The sequence below is a fragment of the Triturus cristatus genome, chromosome 10 (genome assembly GCF_964204655.1).
Source record: "Triturus cristatus chromosome 10, aTriCri1.1, whole genome shotgun sequence".
In the NCBI taxonomy this organism is placed as follows: Eukaryota; Metazoa; Chordata; class Amphibia; order Caudata; family Salamandridae; genus Triturus; species Triturus cristatus.
Window position 1 is genome coordinate 1039885725 of NC_140593.1, and position 23186 is coordinate 1039908910.

Consider the following 23186-nt stretch of genomic DNA (forward strand, 5'->3'; position numbering starts at 1 on the left):
GAATCCTCCCCTCGTCCAGAGATCTCCCACTGTACTGATGCCTATCATGTCCCACCTCTCGAAGCCCTTCGAGGTCCACAAAGAGCCAAGCCTCTCCGACGCATACAACGGTGACGCCCGGGTCAAACGGTCCTTCCATCCCATAGCTGCATTAGCCGCGTGCCATACTCGCACCATGACACGCGTGGGTCCCGTCAAGCGGGAGTCGGGCACGCTAGTGTAGAGCACTCGATTGTAGTCGCCCCCGGGCAGGAGCATTTTGTCCATTTCAAATGCCGGGTTTAGGGCGGGCCCATAGAAGCCGTGATTAATTGCAGCTAACTGGGAGGCCCAGTAATACCGCTTAATATCCGGGAGGGCAATCCCTCCGTCGTACCACGGGAGCGTCAATTTTGCCAGGGCTATACGCGGCCTCCCGTCCCAAAACAGACGGCGCTGTAAGCTTTCCACCTCACGGAAGTAGCGCGCCGGGACCAAGTCCATAGTGTTCTGGAGAGCGTACAAAAAGCGCGGCAATGACATCATCTTGAACAATGCCGCCCGGCCGAGCGGCGAAAGCGGCAAGCGCCGCCAGCGCGCGACGTCCTCCTTCAAGCGCTGGAGGGGGGGAAGCAAGTTTCGCTCGTAGCGGGCCACCGGGTCCAGCGTGATATAGACCCCCAGGTATCGAAATCCCTGCGAGGCAATCTGGATCGGACAGCCCCGAGGGAGGACAGGAGCCTCCCCGGAAAGCACATAGACACAGGATTTAGCCCAGTTGATGACAAGGCCAGAATTTCGGCCAAAGGAGCGCAGAACATCGACCAGGACAATCAGTGATTTGCGCGGGGAGGCTAGGTACAAAAGGATATCGTCAGCGTAGAGGGACACGCGGTCCTCATACTCGGGGGTCCAACGGAGACCTCGGATAGAAGGGTGCCACCGCAGCCACTCCGCCAGGGGTTCCAGGGCCAATGCAAAAAGGAGCGGCGACAGGGGACAACCCTGTCGTGTGCCCCGTCCCAGCACGAATGGGGCCGAGACTCGACCATTCACCACCACCTGTGCCAATGGGTCCGAGTACAACAATTTGACCCAACTGATGAATCCTGGGCCAAATCCGAATTTCGCCAACATCGCCCAGATGTAGCGCCACTCCAGCGTGTCGAACGCCATGGTGGCGTCCAGGGATGCCAAGATGGCCAGCTCCCGCACGAACGGAACACACGCGAGCACCCCGTGCAAGCGCCGCAGATTAAGGGCCGTATTGCGATGGGGAATGAAGCCGGACTGGTCTTGGTGGACCAAATCTCCCACCACGCCGACCAGCCGGTTAGCGAGCACCTTGGCGAGGATTTTAGGCTCCGCGTTTAAAAGCGAGATAGGCCGGTAGGATGTAACCCGGTCCCGCGGTCTACCCTCCTTGTGGAGAACCACGATGGTAGCCAGACGCTGGTCCGGCGGGAGGGAGCCCCGCGAGTGAGCCGCAAGGAACATAGCACGGAGGTGAGGTGCCAGTACGTCCGGTCGCAATTTATACAGCTCGATAGGAATGCCGTTCGGGCCCATGGCCTTGCCAGAAGCGACCGAGCGGATGGCGCGGGCAATTTCGTCCGAGGTGGGGGCGGCATCCATCAATTCCCTGTCCTCCATTGAGAGGGAGGGCAGCGCGATGTCACGCAGCAGGGCATGGGAATCCTCCTCCGGGCAGGGAGAAACCGGGGAATATACCTCGTGGAAATAATCCGCGAAGCAGGAGACAATGCCTTCCGGCTCAGTGACACGTACACCATCCATTCTTTCAATCAACGGGACCACACGACTAGCTCTCTCCCTCTTATCCAACCACGCAATCAACTTACCAGCCTTATCACCCACATCATACAATCGCCCCTGTTGCTCTCTGCTGAGGCCCCTGGCCGCCTCCGTGACGAGGGACCTATAGGCCGCCTGCTTAAGGTGTAAAACGTGCAGCGCAGCGTCAGTCACCCCACTCCCCAGACCACCCTCCAGTTCAGTGATTTCGGCCTCCATTCGGGTCACCTCCTCCTGTGTGCGCCTCCGGGCATGGGAAATAAGGGAGAGGGCCTCCCCTCTAAGCACAGTCTTGAAAGCCTCCCACAGGGAAATGGCAGACGGGACAGACCCCACATTCTCCTCAAAGTACCGTTGCAAGGATTTAATCAAATCAGCACGAATAGTGGGATCGCGCAGGTACCAGGCATTGATTGGAGCTACCCTGCCCTCCCCCCTCGGGAAGACATCAAAGTGCAACAGGAGTGGGGAATGATCTGAAATACCCCGCGCCAGGTGGCGCACCTCCCCCACTCTCCCGGCATAGGCCGCAGGAACAAGGACATAATCAAGCCGCGAAAGGCTACCATGGGCCCCCGAATGGAAGGTGTACTGCAGCTGAGTGGGGTGCTTTAGGCGCCAGCAGTCCACCAATCCCAGCGTGTCCAAAAGGCCAGACAGCCACGCTTGTGCCCGGGGGAGGTCCCTAGGGGGATAACGATCCAGAGTCCCAGAAGCCACCGCATTGAAGTCCCCCCCAACCACCAGAAGCCCCCCCGGAAGGTCAAGCAGGAGGCGTCCCAGGTCCGCAAAGGTGGTGGACTGTAACCCCGGTGGGACGTACACTGAGACAAAGACGACTACCCTGCCCTCCATTCTCCCCACCAAGACAGTGTAGCGTCCCCTCTCATCATGGCGCACCTCGTCTATTTCTAGCGGGAGCGAGGTCTTGACCATAATGCCCACCCCTCGCGAGCCCGATGTGAAGCCCGAGTGGGCCACCAAACGATAACCACGTCTATTCATGGCACAATAGGAGTTACCAATGAGGTGTGTCTCCTGCAAAAAGACCACATCAGGCGAAATCCGTTTCAGATATTGCAGGACCACACCCCGCTTAATCCTATCACCCAGTCCGTTAACGTTCCAGGACAGCAAAGTCAGGTCCCTACCCCCCATCACGTACAGAAGCCATCATTAGTCCCCCCGAGAGCATCTAAAAAAAACCAATACAATAAAGGGTTTGCCTTGCGGTAGAAACGAACCACACCCCACCCCAACCCACCCATCCCAACAGAACTCCCCCCACCCTGCACCCCTGCATGAGCCCAAACAGCCCCCCCAAAGTGCAGTGTGCCTGTCGCCCCATGGAAAGAAAACTAACTAGTCCCCCAGAGGAGGAGGGAGATCCCCCAAGAGACTCCACACGACCTCCGCAGGAGGGGAACTTACCCTAACAGTCAATGGTGACAATAACACAGTCCAGAGCAAGGCCTACCATTAGTCCCTCAGTCCTGATCCGGCGGGCCCTCCCCACCAACCGCTCCCCCCCCACCTCCCCGGCCCCGATCCCCGGGCAGAGTGTCCAGCCAGTCCCCGGCCGCCTCGGGACGATCAAAAAAGTGCGTGCGGCCATCCACCTCCACCCTCAGCTTAGCCGGAAAAAGCATCGCATATTTGATATTCAGGTCCCGTAGGCGACGTTTGACACCGAGAAAACTCAGTCGCTGCTTTTGGACCGCCGGAGTAAAGTCAGGATAGAAATTGATATCCATATTGTCCAGTCTGACCGGCCCTTGTAGCCTGGAGGTCTGCAGGATAGCGTCCCTGTCCCGAAAATTGAAAATCCGGGCGATGAGAGGCCTCGGAGGGGCTCCGACCTTAGGCCTACCCCCGGGGACCCTGTGGGCACGCTCCACTGCAAAAAATTTACTCAGCCCCCGAGGCTGGAGATGGGTGAGGACCAATTCCTCCACGAACAGATCCGCTGCCTCTGCCTCGCGTCCCTCCGGCACCCCGATAATGCGGACATTATTCCTCCGGGCCCGACCCTCAGAATCCTCCAGTCTACGATGCATCATGGCGCTCGCCTGGCCAAGCCTGCGCACCTCCTGTTGGAGGGCCGCCACCTCGGATGAGAGGCCCGAAGTAGAGTGGGCCAAAGAATCGACCCGGTCATTTGTTTTGGAGAGATCGGCTCTCACAAGGCCCACGTCCACGAGGACCGAGTCGATTTTCTGCGCCAGAGTGTCAAAGCGCTGGTCCACCGAGGCCTTCATCTCGGCGATGGCGCCCATGACATCTCGGAGGGTCAGGTCCGTGGGTAGAGCAGGAGCGTCAGTCGGGCCCGTAGGGGATCTACGCAGCGCCTCTGGAGATCCCTTCTGGAGGGTGTAGCGGTCCATATTGTTGGATTGATGGGCCACGCCACGACGGGTCGACTTCACCTTAGCCCGGTCGCCATCTTGTTTTGTGGCCATGGTCGCGGTCCCAAATCGAGCCAAGCTCCTCAAGAAGGGGGTAGACAATCCCGTTCAAGGGCTCCGGGGGGGGGCGACCACCGCTCCACAGGACGGACCGCAGCCGGCGGGCCGGCAGGGCACCCCAACCAGGCCACACCACCGCACACCGCCTCGCGACCCTACCTCGCCTGGCAGCAAGGAGGGCGCGAAAGTGAAAGTGCGGGGTGCGCGAGTCGCCCAGCCTTGCCCGCCGCTGTTATTCACTTTGTAGCCGGATCGCCCCACAACTCCAGTACGGGGGGCCGGCGTGGAGAAGGCCGCAAACCTTAATCGGTGCTCCCGCCGGTGTCCGAGGTCCGAATTGAAAACGGAAAACGGGCGTCACCTCAGCTCGAGTTCAGAAACACAGTCCCCTCATCTAGGACAGGATTCGGTCAGGATTTATGCAGGAGGTCGCGGAGGTCCTCGGGAGCCTCGCACCTACGCGGCCATCTTGGGTGCGCGCTAGGCTCCTCCTCCCTGTTTTGTTTTTTTAATGGGATTTTTTTTTTCTATTTCAATTTTTGGGCCAAAACTCACACTTAATGAAAATCGTGAGTTTCAGCACATAATGATGTTTTTGTTGTTGCTTTTCACAAAATGGCAGCTGCTGACTCACAATTTCGCACTAAAAAACCCAGGTGTTTGTTTTTTTATGGTTAATTTTTTCAACACCTGGGTGCACCCCAGCACTCCCTGGTGGTTGGGCCCAAGCATGGGTTTGGAATTATTTTTAGTTCACAGCTCAAAACAATCAAACAAGCAGGTCTCAAGCCAAATAAAGGAACTCGCTTGAGTATTTTGAAGAATATATGACGCACTCTAAACTTGTGAGCCTTTGATTTTGACCTATTCTGGGCAGCTCATTGTGTCTGGACAAAGCTATGATTCTCTGACAAGCCCTTATGAGAACAAAACATGTCAGGAGCTGCTTCTACTTATTCAATATTAGCTTGGATAGTATTATTCCAATCCAGTACTGCAATACTATGCCTGGAATGGTAAAATGCTTTTGTCACTTTTCTGCTCCGGTTGGATAGCAGTAATCAATCTTTAGCATAAAAGGATTGCTGCGAAAAAAATAAAATATAGCAAAAGGCATTTTCACTTCTCCAAGTTTTACACCCCCCCCTTGCACAGACGCTTCCTGTTAGGTCCACAGTGCTAAAAAGACCCTTAAGCCCTGACACAGCCCCCTAGCGGGTCGGATCTCGCCTCCCCTTTCTAAGCGGCGCCACCTTCTACATAGCTATGTTGCATGCCCACACAATTGTGGCAATGTGTCTCATTATTGAAGGATTTCTCTCTATGTAACAACATCTACACTGTATTGCCGTTTCCCCCCTTTTGGATGTAAAAATAAATAAACTTAGCGTAAAATAAATATTAAAAAGTCTGCTAGAAAACAGGAATTTGAGATGATCAGATTTAGAATTTTCTTTGTTTTGTAAATACACTTTACAAATAGGAGAAGAGTGAGAGAGTGAGTGAGTGTGTGTGTAAAGATTTTTCGCACTGTAGAAAAACTTGCGGTCCAACGTAGTACGAATACCACTTTATAATAGATGAACTAAGCACTTATAGGTTCAGACCCAAGGATATGACAAACCTCTGTGCAACACTGACCTCATGTTTTTTTTCTGCACCTTTAAGTAAACTGCAACACAGGTCTTTATATCAGACTGCCAATGTACCACTTTATGAAAAACCTTCATTTTGCCCTTTCCCAGCTGCATGAATTGCCATGTCAGCTTGCCTTACTCAATGGGCCTTTAGCCGTCACCAGTATTAGCAGACGTCTGTTGTGACAACAACCTTTCCTTCAGGCTAAAATAAACTCGATCCCTAAATCCTGCAAATACAACCGAATACCAAATTTAACATCTGCAACCTCCAAACTGCTAAAAGAAAGACAATTTTCAATCTGAAACCGGAAGAGCCCACCAGGTGTTTGCTGCCTGCAAAGGTCCATATGAAACCAGGGTTGGCAAACACCACTTAGAGTTAGAAACACCACTATCCTGCATGCTTCAAAATTGTATTAACGTGTAGTGACGAAGTGGTTGAAGAGTTTGGTTCTTTGCTCCAAGAATATGGAACTCCCTTCGCGATCAACATAGAATTGTACAATTTACAATAAATATGAAGACCTGTACGTTTAACTGCTACTTTTGTTGCCAGCATCACATTTTTGGGTATTTCCATTGCACTGGTTCTGAGCAGTCGCTTGTACTGCTGAAAAGTATTACACACAATAATAAATTAATCCCGGGAAGTACTGCACAACCAAAATGTGGGGTTTAGCAGACCAGTGGCTACAGGCCAGTGATCTGACATACTTACCAAACTTAGAGTAAAAGTAACATTCTGGCATCTTGGTCATATCATATTCGTGGAGGAATTCACACTGGTCCCCTTTCTTGCACAGGCCTCGCAACCAGTGCTTGCAAACAACAGTCTTTTCTCCGCTGATGTGCCGAAAAGGGCACATTCCACCTATGGAATGACATAATACAGAAGTGAGTAAGCCAGCCTTATTCAAAAGTATGCAGTATTTCTTTTGTTAGGCATTTGAGAAAAAAGTAACTATTGTGAAATTTGCAATACTCCATATTTTGCAACAGAATACACTTTTCAGCAGGCATGAGAGGTTACTCTTACTGGGGAAAATTTGATAACACCTACCACACAGGATACAAAAACCAAAGCAGAACTTCAGGACACAGTAACAATGGTTGAAACAAATACATTTATGGTAAATAACAGTGCCTTTGAATTGTATTATACTGTGCAATTTTCGCCTTTAGGGACCATGGCGCTGAGGAACAACTGAAATACAAAGCAGAGGCTAGCTTTAAAATAATTAACAGTTGGTAAAATGCAAAAGCAGACTTTTAGCACTAAATAGATTGTAGTTTCAATTGTAATTAAAAACATAGCATTCTTTGACTCGCGACTGGTAACTAGCTAACTAATACTTGTAACTGGTCCATGCATAAACTAGAACGCCATTAAAATAGGGAGATGGTGACTCTGAAGTGGAAAAGAAAATATCATGTGTTTCATACAGCAATCATGGTATATAATATCAGTATATTAATACTCTCAGCCTGTCCCTTTAACCAGCTATTCACTAAAGGCCCCTCGAATGAACTATTTTTTAGGTCACTAAAAGTCACAAAGCATACATTTACAAAATCACTGGCTATGTGACCATACAAGCTGCACTGTACAAAGCCATCTTGCAAGTCATAAAAGCATTTCGAACTTGCACACCTGGTCCAATAAGCTGGGAAGGTGCGGGTGTTCCCCACTTATTTGTGAGACACAATGCTTTGTATCAATGTTTGGACTGCGATTGTGTCGCAACCATAGAAAATGGTAACCCGTTCACAAAGTTTGTACTTGGGAATGCTGGCAGGCAACATGAGGGGGGAGGTGACTACATGCTCTTCAGTCCCTCCACCAAGTCTTTTCTTATGAACATTTTTAAATCAACTCGCAGCCTTTAAGGAACACGGGTGGCTTAAAAAGTGTTCACATCCAAGGACTGAATGTGTACGGATTAAGGACTGCACTCTCACCATCTCTGTGTTCACAGGCATGTACCGGAAGTCAAAAAAATTAATCCTATCCAAATATGAACATGGCAGGAGGTTTGCGATCTCCTGCGAAATGTCAATTTTGCATCACAACTGATTTGTACATCTGACGCACCACAAAATGAAGCACAGGTTGCAAACCAGTTGGTCAGCAAAAAACACAGACTGTTTTGTGACTCTGACTTAGTACATTGGGCACAGTGTTTTTTTATTGTGAGATACATTTGGCTTAGTTTTGTGCTGTTGGTTAGGGCTGAATTTGAAGGAAGATGGCTTGTTGGAATAGTTCAAGCAGGATTGATAATTTGCTGATGTAACAATACTGTCAAAGAATAAAACATCGCTAGTTAATGTTCCGTCCCAAACATACAGGTTATTAAAACGTTGAGAGCTCCAGTGAAAACAATGGAGTAGCTTTGGGCTTACAATGGCTGGTTTAAGCCCGGAGCTCCAACATTCCAATATTGTCTTCATGTTTCTTCATTTTTAATTTAAAGCATTCTACCCTTAGTCGGTAGAACAGTCTTATTTATCTGGGTTCAGGGCCTTTAACTAGCGTAGCCCTCTGCAGCGGGATATAATATAGCAAGCAAGAACAATCTAGCAGGTTACCAGGCAGAAACAAGAGAGGGAGATCAGCTTCGACTACTACTCTCCCACATTTCACCCATCTTTCCCTTTTAATCTGCCCCTCCTGCAATTACTAGGGTGCTCTTCAGCACAAGTTGAAATTACAGATCTAAGAGATTCCAGAACAGGCAAATAGACGTGCATCATGACAAACACTATTTGCTAGTTCACCCTCAACAATGCAATAAAAGTACTGATTTTTAAGCCTTGCTTAAAAAAAAGCACAGGCACTGTCACAATACGTATTATTTTACACTGGACCTGGGGTCTGCCCATTGCTCACCATTGGTTGGCTTCATTGTCACTCATTTGCTTGCTTCTTTTTCATTTTTTCCTATTCTTGTGTTTGCCCTACCCATGGGGCATGAATGCATTTCCATGTCCTTCCACTGCTCGCTTATTTAAGCGCTACTTTTTTCTTTTTGCTTAAGCACTCTACGAGAGAGGATGCGTTTTACGGCTGTCTCCCTCATGCACTTTTCCACCCTTCTGCTGTGCTGTATGTTCCTCTTACTCATCTGTGTGCTCCACCCTCTCTTGCCTTGCTGTCTCACCCGCTCCACATTGTTCTTTTGTCCATTTGACCCCCACAACCCCGGTGTTGATTCTCTCAATCGATTTGTTTTGCTTCTTCCCCAGTGTTGCTTCCACCTTCCATCCAAACCCCACTGTATCTCTTCCACCACCATGTTGTGTCCTCGACCAGCTTTAAAAACACAATCCCACCTGAGCTCCCATGCTGCTGCTTCCCCATGTCCTTGTGTTGCTTCCATCCTCACCTGCGCACCTATGTTGCCTCCCCATATGTTCTCCCACCTTTTCCTTTTTAGTTACAGAGTTAACTCAAAAAAGAAAAAAAAAATCCAGCAGTGTGATTTTGTAAGCACACACATGCATGGTGCATTCACCTGAAAAACGACGGGACTGCTGCTTGAGAAGGTTGTTTTCTTTACAGTCTTTATCCATGCAGCACAGAATCAGTGTGGGAATAGGGTGTGTGCATTGCTTTATTGGGTGCGCACTTTAGCAGCCCCATTGTTCTTCGGCTCCACTCCAGAGAAAAAGGTTTCTGGTAAAACTGCTTTAGTACCAGAATTTCTGTACAAAACTACACAGCTTAAGTTGAACCATGCGCTGCACGTTGCCTTTAATTGGTGTGTACAATGCGGTGCTGTTGCGGGGCAGAACCCTTTCGACCGGTTAATCAATTTAAATGTTTTTATTGGTGAAGCTAGGTCGCTACATTGGCAAAGCATCTTGCCATTTTGGGGATATCAATTAATTTCCTCATGCAAAGAAACCATGCATACGACCAGGTGAAATTGAACTGGTGCTCAGGTAAAGTGCGAAAAGACCTTCAAGTTGAGTTCCATTGTTCGCTCCGGGGGAAGAATGTTTCCGATGTTGAAACAAAGCGTTTCGTACCCTCCTCCTCCTCACTTCATAAATATGAACGCTCACCTTGTGTTTTAGCAATTTACAAATAGATATTTATCAGAGTGTATGATGGAAAATAATAATCTCCTCGGTTTAAAAAAATACAAGAAGAACAATTGGCCAAAATAATTTTATGTATGTCTAAATAATCTCAGCGAAGTTGTTCTACAATGAGAAACCAGAATGGGTTGCTCCCTTGAAGATACAGGTTGACATTTGACCCCAGTCATTGAATGTGCAACAAATGTGACAAGATAAGAACAGGATTTACAGGCCTGTTTACAGAAAACGAGTTCTATCCTGCCCTCTAGTCCCTAGGGCGTATAGCCCCCACAGTAAAGGTTTCTTAACGCAAGGTCTGTTTGGCCCTACATTCTCTTTAAATTATTTTGGCATTTTTCAGATGAATGTATTGTGTATACTTAATTTGACGTACTTATAAATATATCTAAACCTATAACTGAGTGCAAGTGTATTTATTTATTTAAGGGTTTTATATAACGCTAGCCAGACACGAAGGTATCTGAGCGCTTTACAGCATTATCAATCATAAGATACATTAACATAGTAATATGCACAATGGGTCCTTACGCATCGTGTAAAATCTTAGCTACAAGCACAGAGTCACTTGTGAGATATGTTAACACCTTTGTATGTGCAATGTCTCAAGACGTTCCGAGTGGTGTCGTCGTAGAAGGCACCTTGTCTCTTGACAGGATTTGGTCATGGACGTGGGGTATGAATTCTTGTGAGCACCGAATCGCTTGTAAGAGATGTTAACAGAGTTGTGTGTACGGTGTCTCAGGTCGCTCCGAATGATCATGTCGTAGATAGCACCCTGTCTCCTGCCGGGGTTTGATCCGGGATGTGGGGGGTCGTTGAGGTAGACTTGGGGAGAGTGAGGCAGAGGTCTAAGGTCTAAGTGACAGTGTGCTGATGTAGGCAGGCTTCGGTGTTAGGTTGTAGCTAACCCTTCAGGAGAGATCTGTTGAGGAGGAGGTCTTTGAGCTGCCTTTTGAATTTTAAGTAGGAGGGGTTAGTTCTGATGTGTACTGGGATGGAGTTCCAGATTTTGGGCGCACTTCCTGCAAAGGATCGAGATGCGGTTTTTTGTTTGCGAGTTTTAGGAGGGATAAGGAGTAGAGTGTTGGTGCTCCTTAGGTTTCTTGACTGACCTGCCTACAGGAGTTTGGAGGCCAGGTAAGGTGGGTTTCCCTGTATGCGGCGCTTTGTGCGTGAGGCATGCGGTTCTGAAGTTGGCGCGCATTTCGACTGGGAGCCATTTTAGTTTTCTGAGTGCCGGAGAGATGTGTTCATATTTCTTTACCCCTGTGACCATTCTCGCTGCTGCGTTCAGGGTTGATATGAAGGGCGCTAGGTGTGATTTTGCTGCTCCTGTTAGGGTTGCACTTCTGTAGTCCAGTCTTGACAGCACCAGAGATTGAGTGGCTTGTTTGAGGTCGTTCAGCAGGATGAAGGGTTTTATTTTGTTTAGTAGTTTGAGGTTTAGGAAGGCGCTCTTTGCGGTGTTCTTGATGTGTTTGCTCATGTCTAATTTAGGGTCTAGAGTGACTGCCAGAGATTTTACTGAATCGGCTAGGGTGGGGTTATAGCTGAGAGCATCAATGGCTTTAAGCCATTCTGTGAATTGGGGGTTCTTCTCCTTGTTGGAGATAAGGAGGATTTCCGTCTTGTCTTGGTTTAGTTTCAGGTGATTGCATGATAACCAGTGTTGGACTTCTCTAAGAGTGTCATTCAGTCTCTGAATGTCTTCAAAGGAGGAGGTTTCCAGATAGATCTGGGTAGCATAGAGGTGGAAGGGAATGTTTTTTTTTTTTTTTTTAGTATGGTGGTAAGGGGTTCCATATAGATGTTGAAGAGTTGTGGTGATAGTACTGATCCTTGGGGGACACCTTTGCCAACGGGGAGCAGGTCCGACGAGAGGTTTTTGATTTTTTTGTGCGGTTTTGTAGAAAGGAGGTGAACCACTGTAAGACCACCTCTTCCGCTCCAACCCTTTCTGGAAGTGCCTCAATGAGTAGTTTGTGGATGACTGTGTTGAAGGCTGCCGATAGGTCCTGGAGTACGAGTAGGCAGCATTGGCCTGTATCGAGAGATTTGTGCATGTCGTCAATAACATTTAGGATCGCTGTCTGTGCTGCAGCCTTTTCTGAAGCCCGATTGGTGAAGGTCATGAAGGTTAGTGTTGTCCATGTGTTTAGTGAGTTGGAGAAGAACACATCTTTCCAGGATTTTTGCTAGGAGAGGGAGATTGGAGACGGGTCTGAAGTTGTTCAGATCGTTTGAGTCGGAACCTGGTTTTTTGAGTAGAGGTGTGACTTGGCCGATTTTGAGGCAGTCAGGCATGACTCCAGTGCTTAGGGAGCTATTTATAATCTTGGTCCAGAGCGGGGCTAGGGAGAGTTTTAGTCAGTTGGGTAGGTATGGGATCCAGGGCGTGTGCTAAGTGTTTAGAGCTGGAAATCAATTTGATGACCTCTGCTTCAGAGATGGGATTGAAGGATTTCCATAGGTTTAGGGGTGCTTGGGTGTGGGTTTACTGTCGGGGGGGGGGGGGGGGGGGGGGACTGCACTGCACATCCAGGGAGAGTTATATGTTGGTGATTTTGTCAAATTGGCAAAGTTATTGCACAAGACTTTGGAGGCCACAGCTGGTGACGATGGGGGCTTGGAAGTTTGTTGCCTAATGAGATTGAATAGTTCTTTGGGACTGTTCTTTGAATTACCAAGGGCATTGCAGAAGGAGGACGTTTTTTCGTTCTTTATGTGTTTATTATATTTTGCGTGTGCTGATTTGAGTCCGACTTGTAGGGCTGTGGACGGGTTGTTTCTCCAGAGTCTTTCTGCCGCGCTAAGGTCTCTTCTTTCTGCGTTTATGGCTGTGTTGTACCACGATCTGGATGGTATGGTCCCAACTCTTTTTAGTTTCAGGGGGGCTATTTGGTCCATACTGGAAGTTATAGTGGTGTTGTAGTGAGAGGTTGTGAGAAAGTGCCATCTTTCTTGCATGGTATGCCCCCACTGTTTGCTGAATGTACTTTGACTGAGTGTGCCCTGGACTCCTGCCAATCAGGTGCCCAGGGCCTATGTTCCTTCCCTAAACAAAAACCTCAAACCCAAATTGGCAAACCCTGGCCACATGTCAGCCCCTGGTAAATGGTACCCTAGGTACCCAGGGCCTTGTGACCAGGGAAGGCCTCTAAGGGCTGCAGCACTCATTGTGCCACCCTTAGAGGCCCTGTACCCTAACACACACTGCCCTTGCAGGCTGAGTGTCTGGGTACAAGACAAAACCAAGAGTCGACATGGCACACATACCTGTGTGCCATGCACACCACCTACACTGCCCTGGCATGCATCAGCCACCACTCTAGTTGGGTGTCCTATGCCAGTGGTGTGGGCACAGGAGCATGAGCCCTGTGCCCCTACAGTGCCCAGGTCCATTCCTGGGCCCTGTAAGTGCAGTGCTGACATTTAAGAGTACATGGTGCTGAGAGCTCGTCAAACATGAACTCCACAGCACCATAATGGCAACACTGAAGACTGAACCCGCACTGATGCCAGTGTGGGATTTAATGTACCAACCACCAGAGAGGGCATCTTAGAGATGCCCCCTGAAACCTAACCTACAATCCACGTCTTGTCTAAGATGCTGCCTAGGCTGCCACACAGCAGACATGTTGCTGGACCCCTGGGTAGGAGAGCCCCTGCTCTCCTGGGCCTGCAACAATACACATCCTGGGCGAGGTGCTAGGTCTCCTCCCCCAGGATGGACAGGGGGAGGCCACTTGCAACCCCCACTCAGGTGGGAAGCCTGGCCGGAAACCAAAAATAAGGACAGGGGATGTGCCAGCCTGCCAACCCCACCCCTCAGGTGGGGGAGGCGAGGTGAAGCACATCTCCGGGCAATCGCCATCTTGAAGATGGGAGGCCCTACCCAATCAGGACTAGGCTACTGCCCCCCTCCCACAGGAGAGTGGCAGAATAGGGGGGTGTACCCACCCCAGGACAGGGACCCATTGGTCTCTGCCCTTTACCTACCTGCAACGCCCCTAAATCTAGTATTTAGGGGCACCCTGAACCTTCCTTCCCCAGATTCCAGAATACAAAGAAGAGCAAGAAGAAAGAAGACCTGCCGTGCAGCTGCTAAGAAGAGGAAGACACCAACTGCTTTGGCCCCAGCCCTACCGGCCTGTCGACCCTCGAACCTGCTTCAACCCGGCACCTCTTGTGGCTAGCAACCTCACAAACCCCGGAGGACCTGGCTATCTTTTGGCTCTAAGCACCTGGGACTCCCATCAGCAGAGGCTCTGCTCAAAATCTGCATCTAATCCCTGGCATCAGCCTGGAACTGCGAACCCTGCACACTCTGCACCCGCCAAGCCTGGCCTGTGCGAACTAAGACCACGAGGACGACCCCCCGGCAACTGTGACCCTGAGTCCGGCACCCAAGGACTTCCCTCAACGCTCCTGACGACGCCTGCAGCCTCAGAACCAGGTACCCCCCCCAACCGCGATCAACAGAGGGTAAGATTTCCCAACACCAAAAGGCACCCCTGCGGCCCCCTGTGCCCAACTCCTGGGTACCTACCTATCCTCCAACTACCCAACTTAACTCTCGAAGTGGTGGTGGCACCTGAAGAATCTTCGTCCCTGAGCTTGCACCCTTTTTCCAAACCGGAGCTTTCCCATTGAAATCAAATGAGCACCCGAAGGCTCAAAAGAACCCTGCACCCAGCCGCCCGAGTGGCCCTGGCAGTGTAACCTCTACACCTATCTACTTCCCCATTTGCCCTGAGCAAGTGACCAGGAGCCCAGCTCCCACAGCCGCGTGGCCTGCTAGTCAGCAGCCACCAACCAAGGCCACCCCCTGCCTCCCATAGGATAACATTGGGCCTAACTCACTCTGCACTCTGCACCCGGCTGCCCCTGCGCCGCTGAGGGTGTAACAACTGTACCTACCTGACCCTGGGAGACCCCCCCCGAGTCTGTGCCCAGAACCTTAACTCTGCCAGTCGAGTACTTACCCAAAAGCCGATAACTCAATTTTCTCCATATGGTAACATTGACTGGTTTCTTCTGATATTTCTTCTGTGTGTGGAGTTTCCAAAACTTAAAATATTCACCAAAAATCAGCCTAGTAACGAAAACGAAAATACTCACCTGCTTTTAGGAGATATCCCAGTGCTGGATCTTGGTGCCCAGCACTGACCCTGAAAAATATTCACAACCGTACTTACCAGTAACCCAATTTTCTTCCATAGGAAACCATTGACTGTTTTTCTGTGAAATTTTTTCTAAGTGCAAACTTTAAATATTCTTTAAAAATCGTGCTAACTGTGAAAACTTAATTACTTACCTGTTTTAGATAGAGGTCCCAGTACTGAGTCTAGGCACCCAGTACTGGATTACAAAAGTATCGAGAACATACTATACCTGCAACTTGAAATTTCTTCCATAGGGAATCATTGACGGCTTTCTATGAAATTTCTTCTGTCAACTTTTAAAATAGCAAAATATTGCCTAAAAATCCAAGCAGTAACTAAGTCGACTTTTTTCACTTGTTTCTAAGAACTGTCCCAGGACTGAATCTAGGATCCAGTCCTGGAATTACAAAAGTAATCCTGAGAGTAATCTACTGCAAATAACTTGAAACTTCCATTGAACTCAATGCATTATTGTGTTTAAAATTGTGTTGCCTATTGCAACAACTTGTAATTATCTACAAAAGCCAATTTCATATTGCAAAAGTATTTACCGAAAGCATCTAATTCTGAGAAAGTATATTTTAATACCTATTGTTGGTTCTAAAATAAAACAAGCCTATATATTTTATATATAAACCATTGGCTTAGAGTTCAGTTATTGAGTGTGTGAAACCATTTGCTGACTGAGTGTGTACAACAAAATGCTTTACACTGTCCTCTGATACTGCCTTACTGCTCGACCAAGCTACCACTTTAGAGAGTAAGGTTATATCTAACTTTAGCCTCTGCCAAACCTCTGGGGACTGTGGACTCTGCACACACTGTACCTATTTGGGAACAGTATATACAGAGCCACTTTCTCACATTAGAGGTGAGTTATGTTGCTGAGAGCTCACTAGTGTGGATTGGGAGGAGGGAGTTTACCCTTTCCTCCAGGTCAGCGAGGGGAATCTGACTTGGGTTTCTTGCCCAGCGGGGAGGGTTGTTTGTATGGGGCTGGCATTGGATCGTTTGGTTGATGTGGAATAGAATGAGATGATGATCCGACCAGTCAACAGGCAAGGTATGGTTGATGGAGACTGTCAGCTTGAGCGATGATGGCATCCAGGATTGAGCCTTTCTTGTGAGTTCTCTCTGTGCAATGCTGGGAGAGGTTGTTGTTGCTTAGGAGATCATTTAGGGTTTTGATTAAAGAGTTGCTCTCCTCATTTCAGTGAAGATTGAGGTCTCCTAGAATTAGGTTGTTTGAGTCGCGGAGTGAGCATTAAGTTATCCGTTCAGAGAGGTGTTCTCGGAATGAGGCGGTGTTTCCTGGTGGACGGTAGAGAATATGTCAAAGTAAGGTTTTGTTGTCCCTTGACTTAATGGTGACAGTAAGGCATTTGAAAGAGTTATATTTGAGGGCGTCTGTTTCCGTCACGGAGATGTAGTTCTTGTGTATGATTGCGATACCTCCTCCACGCTGGATTTTTCCGTCTTTGTGGATGATAGTGAAGCCCGGGGGCACAACCATGTCCATAATTGGGGGGAGAGAACTCGTTTAGCCATGTTTCGTGATGAACGTGATATCTATGTCGTGGGTGAGGATGGTCTCTGCCAATTCTGTTGCATATTTGATGGCCGATCTACAGTTAATGAGCATGCAGTTCATCTTGGCTGCCTCATTTGCATTAGTTTTTGTTGAGGGGGCCTTGGGGAGGTAAGCGAGGGAATCTTGAGGGTCTGAGGTGGGGGTGGTCTCTTCCAATTCCAGTGATGACCTGGATCTTGGAGCTAGGGGCAATAGTGGTGGAAGTGTCGTACGAGGTGGCAAGATCCATCGCTTAGTGTGCATGGTCTATTTAAATAAATGTGAAAAATAAACTAGCTGCAGCGTCTTCTTTTGCTCGTGTCAAAAAATAAATGTGGATAAATGCAGACAGAAATGTAAAAAAAATAAATACCATAAAACCTGGAGCCCTAATCATGTACAAGAGGGCACTAGAGGCGTTGTGAATTCTGGATGCCATGAGGTACCATTTTAGGGTCGAGGCCAAGTTGTGGCAGACATGTTAAAACCAGACGACAGTTCACCCTAGGTTTTTTGGCAGAGTGACACCACAAAATTGGCAATGTCAGTGCAAGGCATATTATGCAAGGGGGAGTGGCTTGGCGCCGATGTGAGGGGAAGCGGACTCCAGAGCTCTGTCCGCGGCTTCCCCTCGCTTGTAATTATCCTGAATATGTAAGGAGGCCCCTTATCAAAAAATAGGTGGCGGAACACTGGGTGCCACTGCGGAGCATCCGAGAGACGGCAGAGGTGCCCCCACGACCGAGAAACGCTGAAGTCTTTCCGGTCAGAGCGTGGAGCCTTCAAAATGGCAACCGGGAGATGCTGATGCACACATCTCAGAGGGGGGGGGTGCGTAAATAGGCCCCTTACTGACACACTGTGACGGAGTGGAGGGTGTACTGCGGAAAACCTACCAAGTGGTGGTATTGCCCACGTGGCGAAGACATGCCGTACACTGACCGGATCGGCTCCGAGCGAGGAGCCTCTAAGATGGCGGCTGCGTGTCGCTGAAGAGATTTTCTCCGTGGGAAGGGATCGAGGCCCGCACTCTCCTGCGGGAGCGGCTTGGAGACTGCCCGGGACGTTGCCGCGGGTTGGCGGCACAGCGAGCGGGGACCTTGGGGTGCTGAGGGACAGAGCGGGACTGCTCTTCCATGGTCTTGACCGCCGGAGATGTGTTGGAAGGGGAGGTACGCGTTGAAAGTCCTGAAGCTTTGGGCCGGAGCCCAACCACAAGTAAGGTGGAGATAGAGAGGGGGCTGCTGCCGATAGCGCTGTCTGTTTTTAACCCCGGCGGACTTTGGGGGGAAACTTTGTTGAGGCTGAGGCTGCGGGCTGCTGCCGTGGATTGCAGCGCTGAGTGGGCTTGATGGCGGAGAGGGCCCTGAGCAGGTAAAACGGACGGTGGAGACAGTGATCTGGCGGGGGACACCGGGACTCTTATCATTGCCACTGCGTTGTATGGGAAGTGTCTGTACACTGTTACTCTGCCTGGAGGATGCTGGATCCCTTGCAGAGTCTGCTCTGCCTGCCCTGGGGAGAGGACGATCGTTCCGCTCCTCTCCTGTGTTCGCGGACTAGGCTTGCATTTTGACCCTGCTGCCGAGGCCCAAGAGGAGCAACCAATTGAACAGGGTTGCGCGGTTAGGGAACGTGTCGTGGGCGCAAGGACTCTCCCCTGGTCACCACCTTGGAGGTCTGCTGCGACCCGCGGCCATGGGACGGGTCTCCCGGTGGAAGGGCTTCGCTGCTCTGCAGGTGGAAGGAGCGGGACAACACTCCGATGATGAGGAGGAGGTGGCAGATCAACGGAAGGACGAGGCCCTCGGGGACCCCACACTGGCAGATGTAATGCAGGCCATCACCTCCTCGAGAGAGGCCTTGGAGACCAAGATTGACGCTATGGGGGTGGATCTCAGCTTGTTAAAGGACGACCACCGCAAACTCAAAGAGCAGGTGAAAGCTAACGAGAAGGCCATGGAGGAGGCCCCATACGCAATCCTTACTTTACAGCGCTCCATGAAACTGGTGGAGGACAAGGTCAGGGTCTTGGAGGCGAGAGCAGAGGACAGCGAAGGGCGCTCTCGCAGGAACAACCTGCGCATAGTGGGGGTCCCGGAGCGGGAAGAAGGAGATGACGCTGTCCAGTACATGGAGACCTGGCTTAGGGCAGCAGTAGCCCCGGAGGGACTCTCCCCCTTCTTTGCACTCGAACGCGCTCACAGGGTCCCAGCTAGAAACCCCGAACCGGGGGCACCCCCACGGCCGATGGTTGTGCGCTTACTCCATTACCGTGACTGGGACCATATATTGAAGCAGAACCTTCAAATTGGAAATGCTAGGGTGATGATTTTTCCGGACTTCACCAGGGAGGTGCAGAGGTAGCGCGCTTCTTTCCTAGCTATCAAGCGGAAACTCCGGCAGCTGCCGTACGCCATGCTGTTCCCCACACGCCTACGGGTGGTAGACAGGAACGACACACACTTCTTTACTACACCGAAGTACGCATGGCAGTGCTGGAGACGCGAAAAACAGAAACCAGAAATCCTCCTCCAGAGAGCACTGCAGAGCGGGGGTCACCGGCACCACTGGGTTCACCAAAGACTCCTACCTCACCGGGACACCAACTTGAGAGAGAAAGAGCTGTGCAGGCGGTTGCAGAGATCAGTCGGGGTGACATTAGCCTGAACTCCACTGTTGCTGGGCATGGCACGGGCTGATCTGAGACTTCTCCTCCAAGCAGCACAAACAGGGACTCTGAGCCTGAATTTCCCGTGGTCACACCTCAAACGGCAGACTTTATTGTGTGAGATGGGCGCATGCAGCTGGGTGAGATAGATCCATGTTGATAGTGGGGACTGGCTGCTGAGAGAGTGTCCCTCTGGGGGTGGAGGGCTGTTGGACCAGAAACGAGCTGAAGATGGGGGCCACCATGTTCGCTGTGGGCGGGGGGTGGCCGGGGGGGCTCTGGGTCCTATGGGGCCAGCACACACTTCACTACATTTCGTGAATAGTTGTTTGTTGCATTAGTTTGGATGGGAGCTAGTTCGATTGTACCTGTCCTGAGGAGAGGGAGTTGGGGAGTTCAAGGAGTTGAGTTTTTTTTATTAGGGTAAGGCATGCCCCGCGGGGGGGGGGGGCATGATAGAGGAACACTGAGGGACGCACCATGGGATGCCCCATGGGTATTAAGTGTATGTTATGGAACGTTAGGGGGATGCACACTATGACACGCCACCACAAGATTCATGCCTACCTTGTGAGGAGAGGGGTGCAGATTGTCCTGCTGTAGGAGACGCATTCAACAAAACAGGAGGGGGTGGCATTACAGCGTAGATGGTGGGGGCAGGTGTTTTGCACAGCGTATTCGGCCTTTCTTAGGGGCATATTGATTTGGGTCCGAGCAGGGGTTCTATTTCAGAGCACTGGGCAGCTGGTTGATCCAGATGGCAAGTATGTGGTGGTGGCGGGGCGTTTAGACGGTAAGGACATTGTATTGGGAAGCCTATATGCCCCCAACATAGATCAAGCTGCATTTTTTGTGCATCTGTCAGGGAAGCTGGCGGCCATGTTGACGGAAGTCGGTGTTACTAGGGGGGTGGGGGGATTTCAACTGCATCGCAGACGTTGACCTGGACCGCTCTCACCCTCCCCTTGTGGATGCCCCAGTGACCAGACTGGCAGCGATGAGACAGGCCTGGCAGCGCCAATGGGGACGGACGGATTCTTGGCGGGCTCAATACCCAGGGGATAGGGACTACTCTTATTTTTCTCCGCTGCATGACTTGCATTTTCACCTGGATTCGATTCTCTGTTCGCCAGACGTGCATGGAGGGATCGTGCATAGTGAATATTTAGCTAGAACAATATAGGACCATAATCCACTGCTGGTGTCGCTGAATTGGCTACGGGGTTGCCCCGCCATTCCTACTTGGCAACTAAGGCCGGAGGCACTGGAAGATCCAGTGTTCTGAGATACAATATGCACTGCGAATTTTAGGAACAATACTGGGGCAGCGTCGTGCCCACTTGTTGAATGGGACGCTTTTAAGTCGGTGATCAGAGGGCGTTGCATAGGGGAGGTGGTGGGAGTGCAAAGGGTATTGCCGCAGGAGGTACAAAGTGCAGAGCACAGACTTAGGGATGCAGAGAAAGTGAGACCGGAACGACCTGATAGGCAGGATGATCTCCTCACAGCTTGCAAGGACCTAGCGGTACAAATAGAAAAATTGCGCTGCTTTGATTATAAGGCTTATACTGCTAGGGTGCATGCTGAGCGGAACAAATCTGGAGCATTGCTGGCATGGTTGGCCAACCCAGCGCATAGAGGGACGTCGATATTAGAGCTAAGGGGGCAAGGAGATGACTTATTCCATGGGCAGCGCGACATTAATGGGCAATTTCTGCAGTATTACACAGTGCTTTACCAGAGTAAGCTTGGCTCAGGGGATCCCAGTGATGAGGGCTTCTTGACTGAAGTGGAACTTCCCAAGATTGAGGTGGAGGCGGCAGAGAAACTTGGCAGAGATATCGAGGCAGGGGAGGTACGTGGTGCCATCAAATACATGGCTAAGAACAAAACACCGGGGACCAATGGGCTCTCAGTGGAATTTTACTCTGCGTATGCAGACGCCCTGGTCCCGCGCTTGGTAGAATTGTAGAATAGCGCGGGACGAGAGGGTTCCCTCCCTGCCTCCACGAGAGAGGCGATAATTGTCCCCCTTCTGAAACCGGGCAAACCTGCCTGGGATCGAACCTCCTACAGGCCACTTGCCATGCTCAACTTAGATTACAAGATACTGAGTCTCGTATTAGCTAGTCCACTGCTGACCCATATGCAGACCTTAGTTCACGTGGACCAGGCCGGATTTATTACGTCTCGGAACACTGCAATGAACATTCGTAAACTTTTGCGTATCCTGGGGGTGGCCACTTATTGCAAGGAGGACGCCTGTATCTTTACGGTCGATATTGAGAAGGCCTTTGATAGCCTGGAATGGCCGTACCTTTTTAAAGTCCCGAGGACGTTCGGCTTGGGGAACCGCTTTGTGGCATGGACGGCGATCTTGTATAATAATTCCACTGCCAGGGTCAGAACAGGGGGACTGATTTCTAATGCCTGTGAGGTGGGACGAGGCAGGGATGCCCGCTGTCCCCTTTGTTGTTTGCCCTGGCGATGGTGCCTCTGGCTGCCCATGCCAGAACGGGTCGGTACTATCAAGGGCTTTTAGTAGAGGGACAATCTATGCGGATGACCTGCTTTTGTTCCTGGGCAACTCGGGAGCCGCGCTCCGGGGAGCAAAGAAATTGCTAGGCATGTTGGGGAGGATTGCAGGGCTCCGTGTGAACTGGACCAAATCATGCCTGTTCCCCACCAGTCCTGGTAGGGATGGTACACAGAGCACGGCGGGGGTTCCATGGGAGACTAGATGCTTGCCTTATCTAGGGACCCGGATTTACCACGACCCTGTGGATCATCTGGAAGGTAACATAGGGCACTGGTGAAGATGGTTACATTACCCAGGCTTCTCTATTTCTTTGGGACGCTTCCCATTTGGATCCCGCCCAAGATCTTTGCACAGCTCAACGCATTGAATACTGGGTTCTTACGGGGCAGCGGGAGGCTGAGAGTGGCCCTTGTCACTATGCAGAGACCTAGGACGGAAGGGTGCTTTGCTTTACCTGACCTTGAGACCTATTATCATGCAGCGCAGCTCCAATGGTTCACGCAGTGGGCGGCGAGACGACTCCTACAGGCGGAAGACCTGGGTGGGCCAGACCAGAGTTTGAATTTGCTGTCTCGGGTATTGCTGCGATTGCCTATGAGAGATAGACCAATACCCCCTGACTTGCACACGGTGCGGCAGTGTTGGAACCGTCTGGCTAGACGGGTGCGGATAAGAACTCCTTATGCGCCCGAGATTCCATTACAGATGTGTGAGGAGCTGCCCCACGGGGGTGATTGGAGCAAGTTGCGCATATGGGAGGAAGCAGGGATCATTACTATCGGAGATTTGTTTGAGGATGGTAACCTACTCCCCTTTGATGTTCTACTGGGGCGACATGTCCTTCCACGGGGCGACTTCCTTTTCCATGCCGCTCTGACAGCGGCCATTAGAAAACACTGGCGAGAGGGGATGGTGGAACCTAATACGTCCCTGGCCTGTCAGTATGTAGTGATGGCAGCGGGGACTATTAAAGCGGTCACTTGCCTATATGGGCGGATCGCGCAAGACTTGCGACAACCCCTGACAGCCTTGCATCTTAAATGGGAAGCAGACTTGGGTGAGGCCATTGAGGAGAAACCATGGGGAGAGCTTGTAAAACGGGCTTGGAAGAGCACTAGGAATGCGCGCTTTCAATTAATTCACTTCTATGTATTACATAGGGCATACCTAACCCCGGGCAAGCTTAATGATTATTTTGGGATCTCATCCACCTGCCCTAGGTGCAACCTGGAGGA

At 50.5% G+C, this 23186-nt stretch overlaps 1 protein-coding gene across 2 annotated transcripts in view; it reads right to left on the reverse strand.

Annotated features, from left to right (window-relative positions):
* Nucleotides 1–23186, reverse strand: part of CPSF4 (cleavage and polyadenylation specific factor 4) — a 109831-nt gene that overhangs the window by 50203 nt on the left and 36442 nt on the right. For both annotated transcript variants that reach the window (XM_085629123.1, XM_085629121.1), the window contains exon 3: nt 6618–6770. In XM_085629123.1, coding sequence (XP_085485249.1) covers nt 6618–6770 — 153 coding nt within the window. The remainder of the gene's footprint in view (nt 1–6617; nt 6771–23186) is intronic.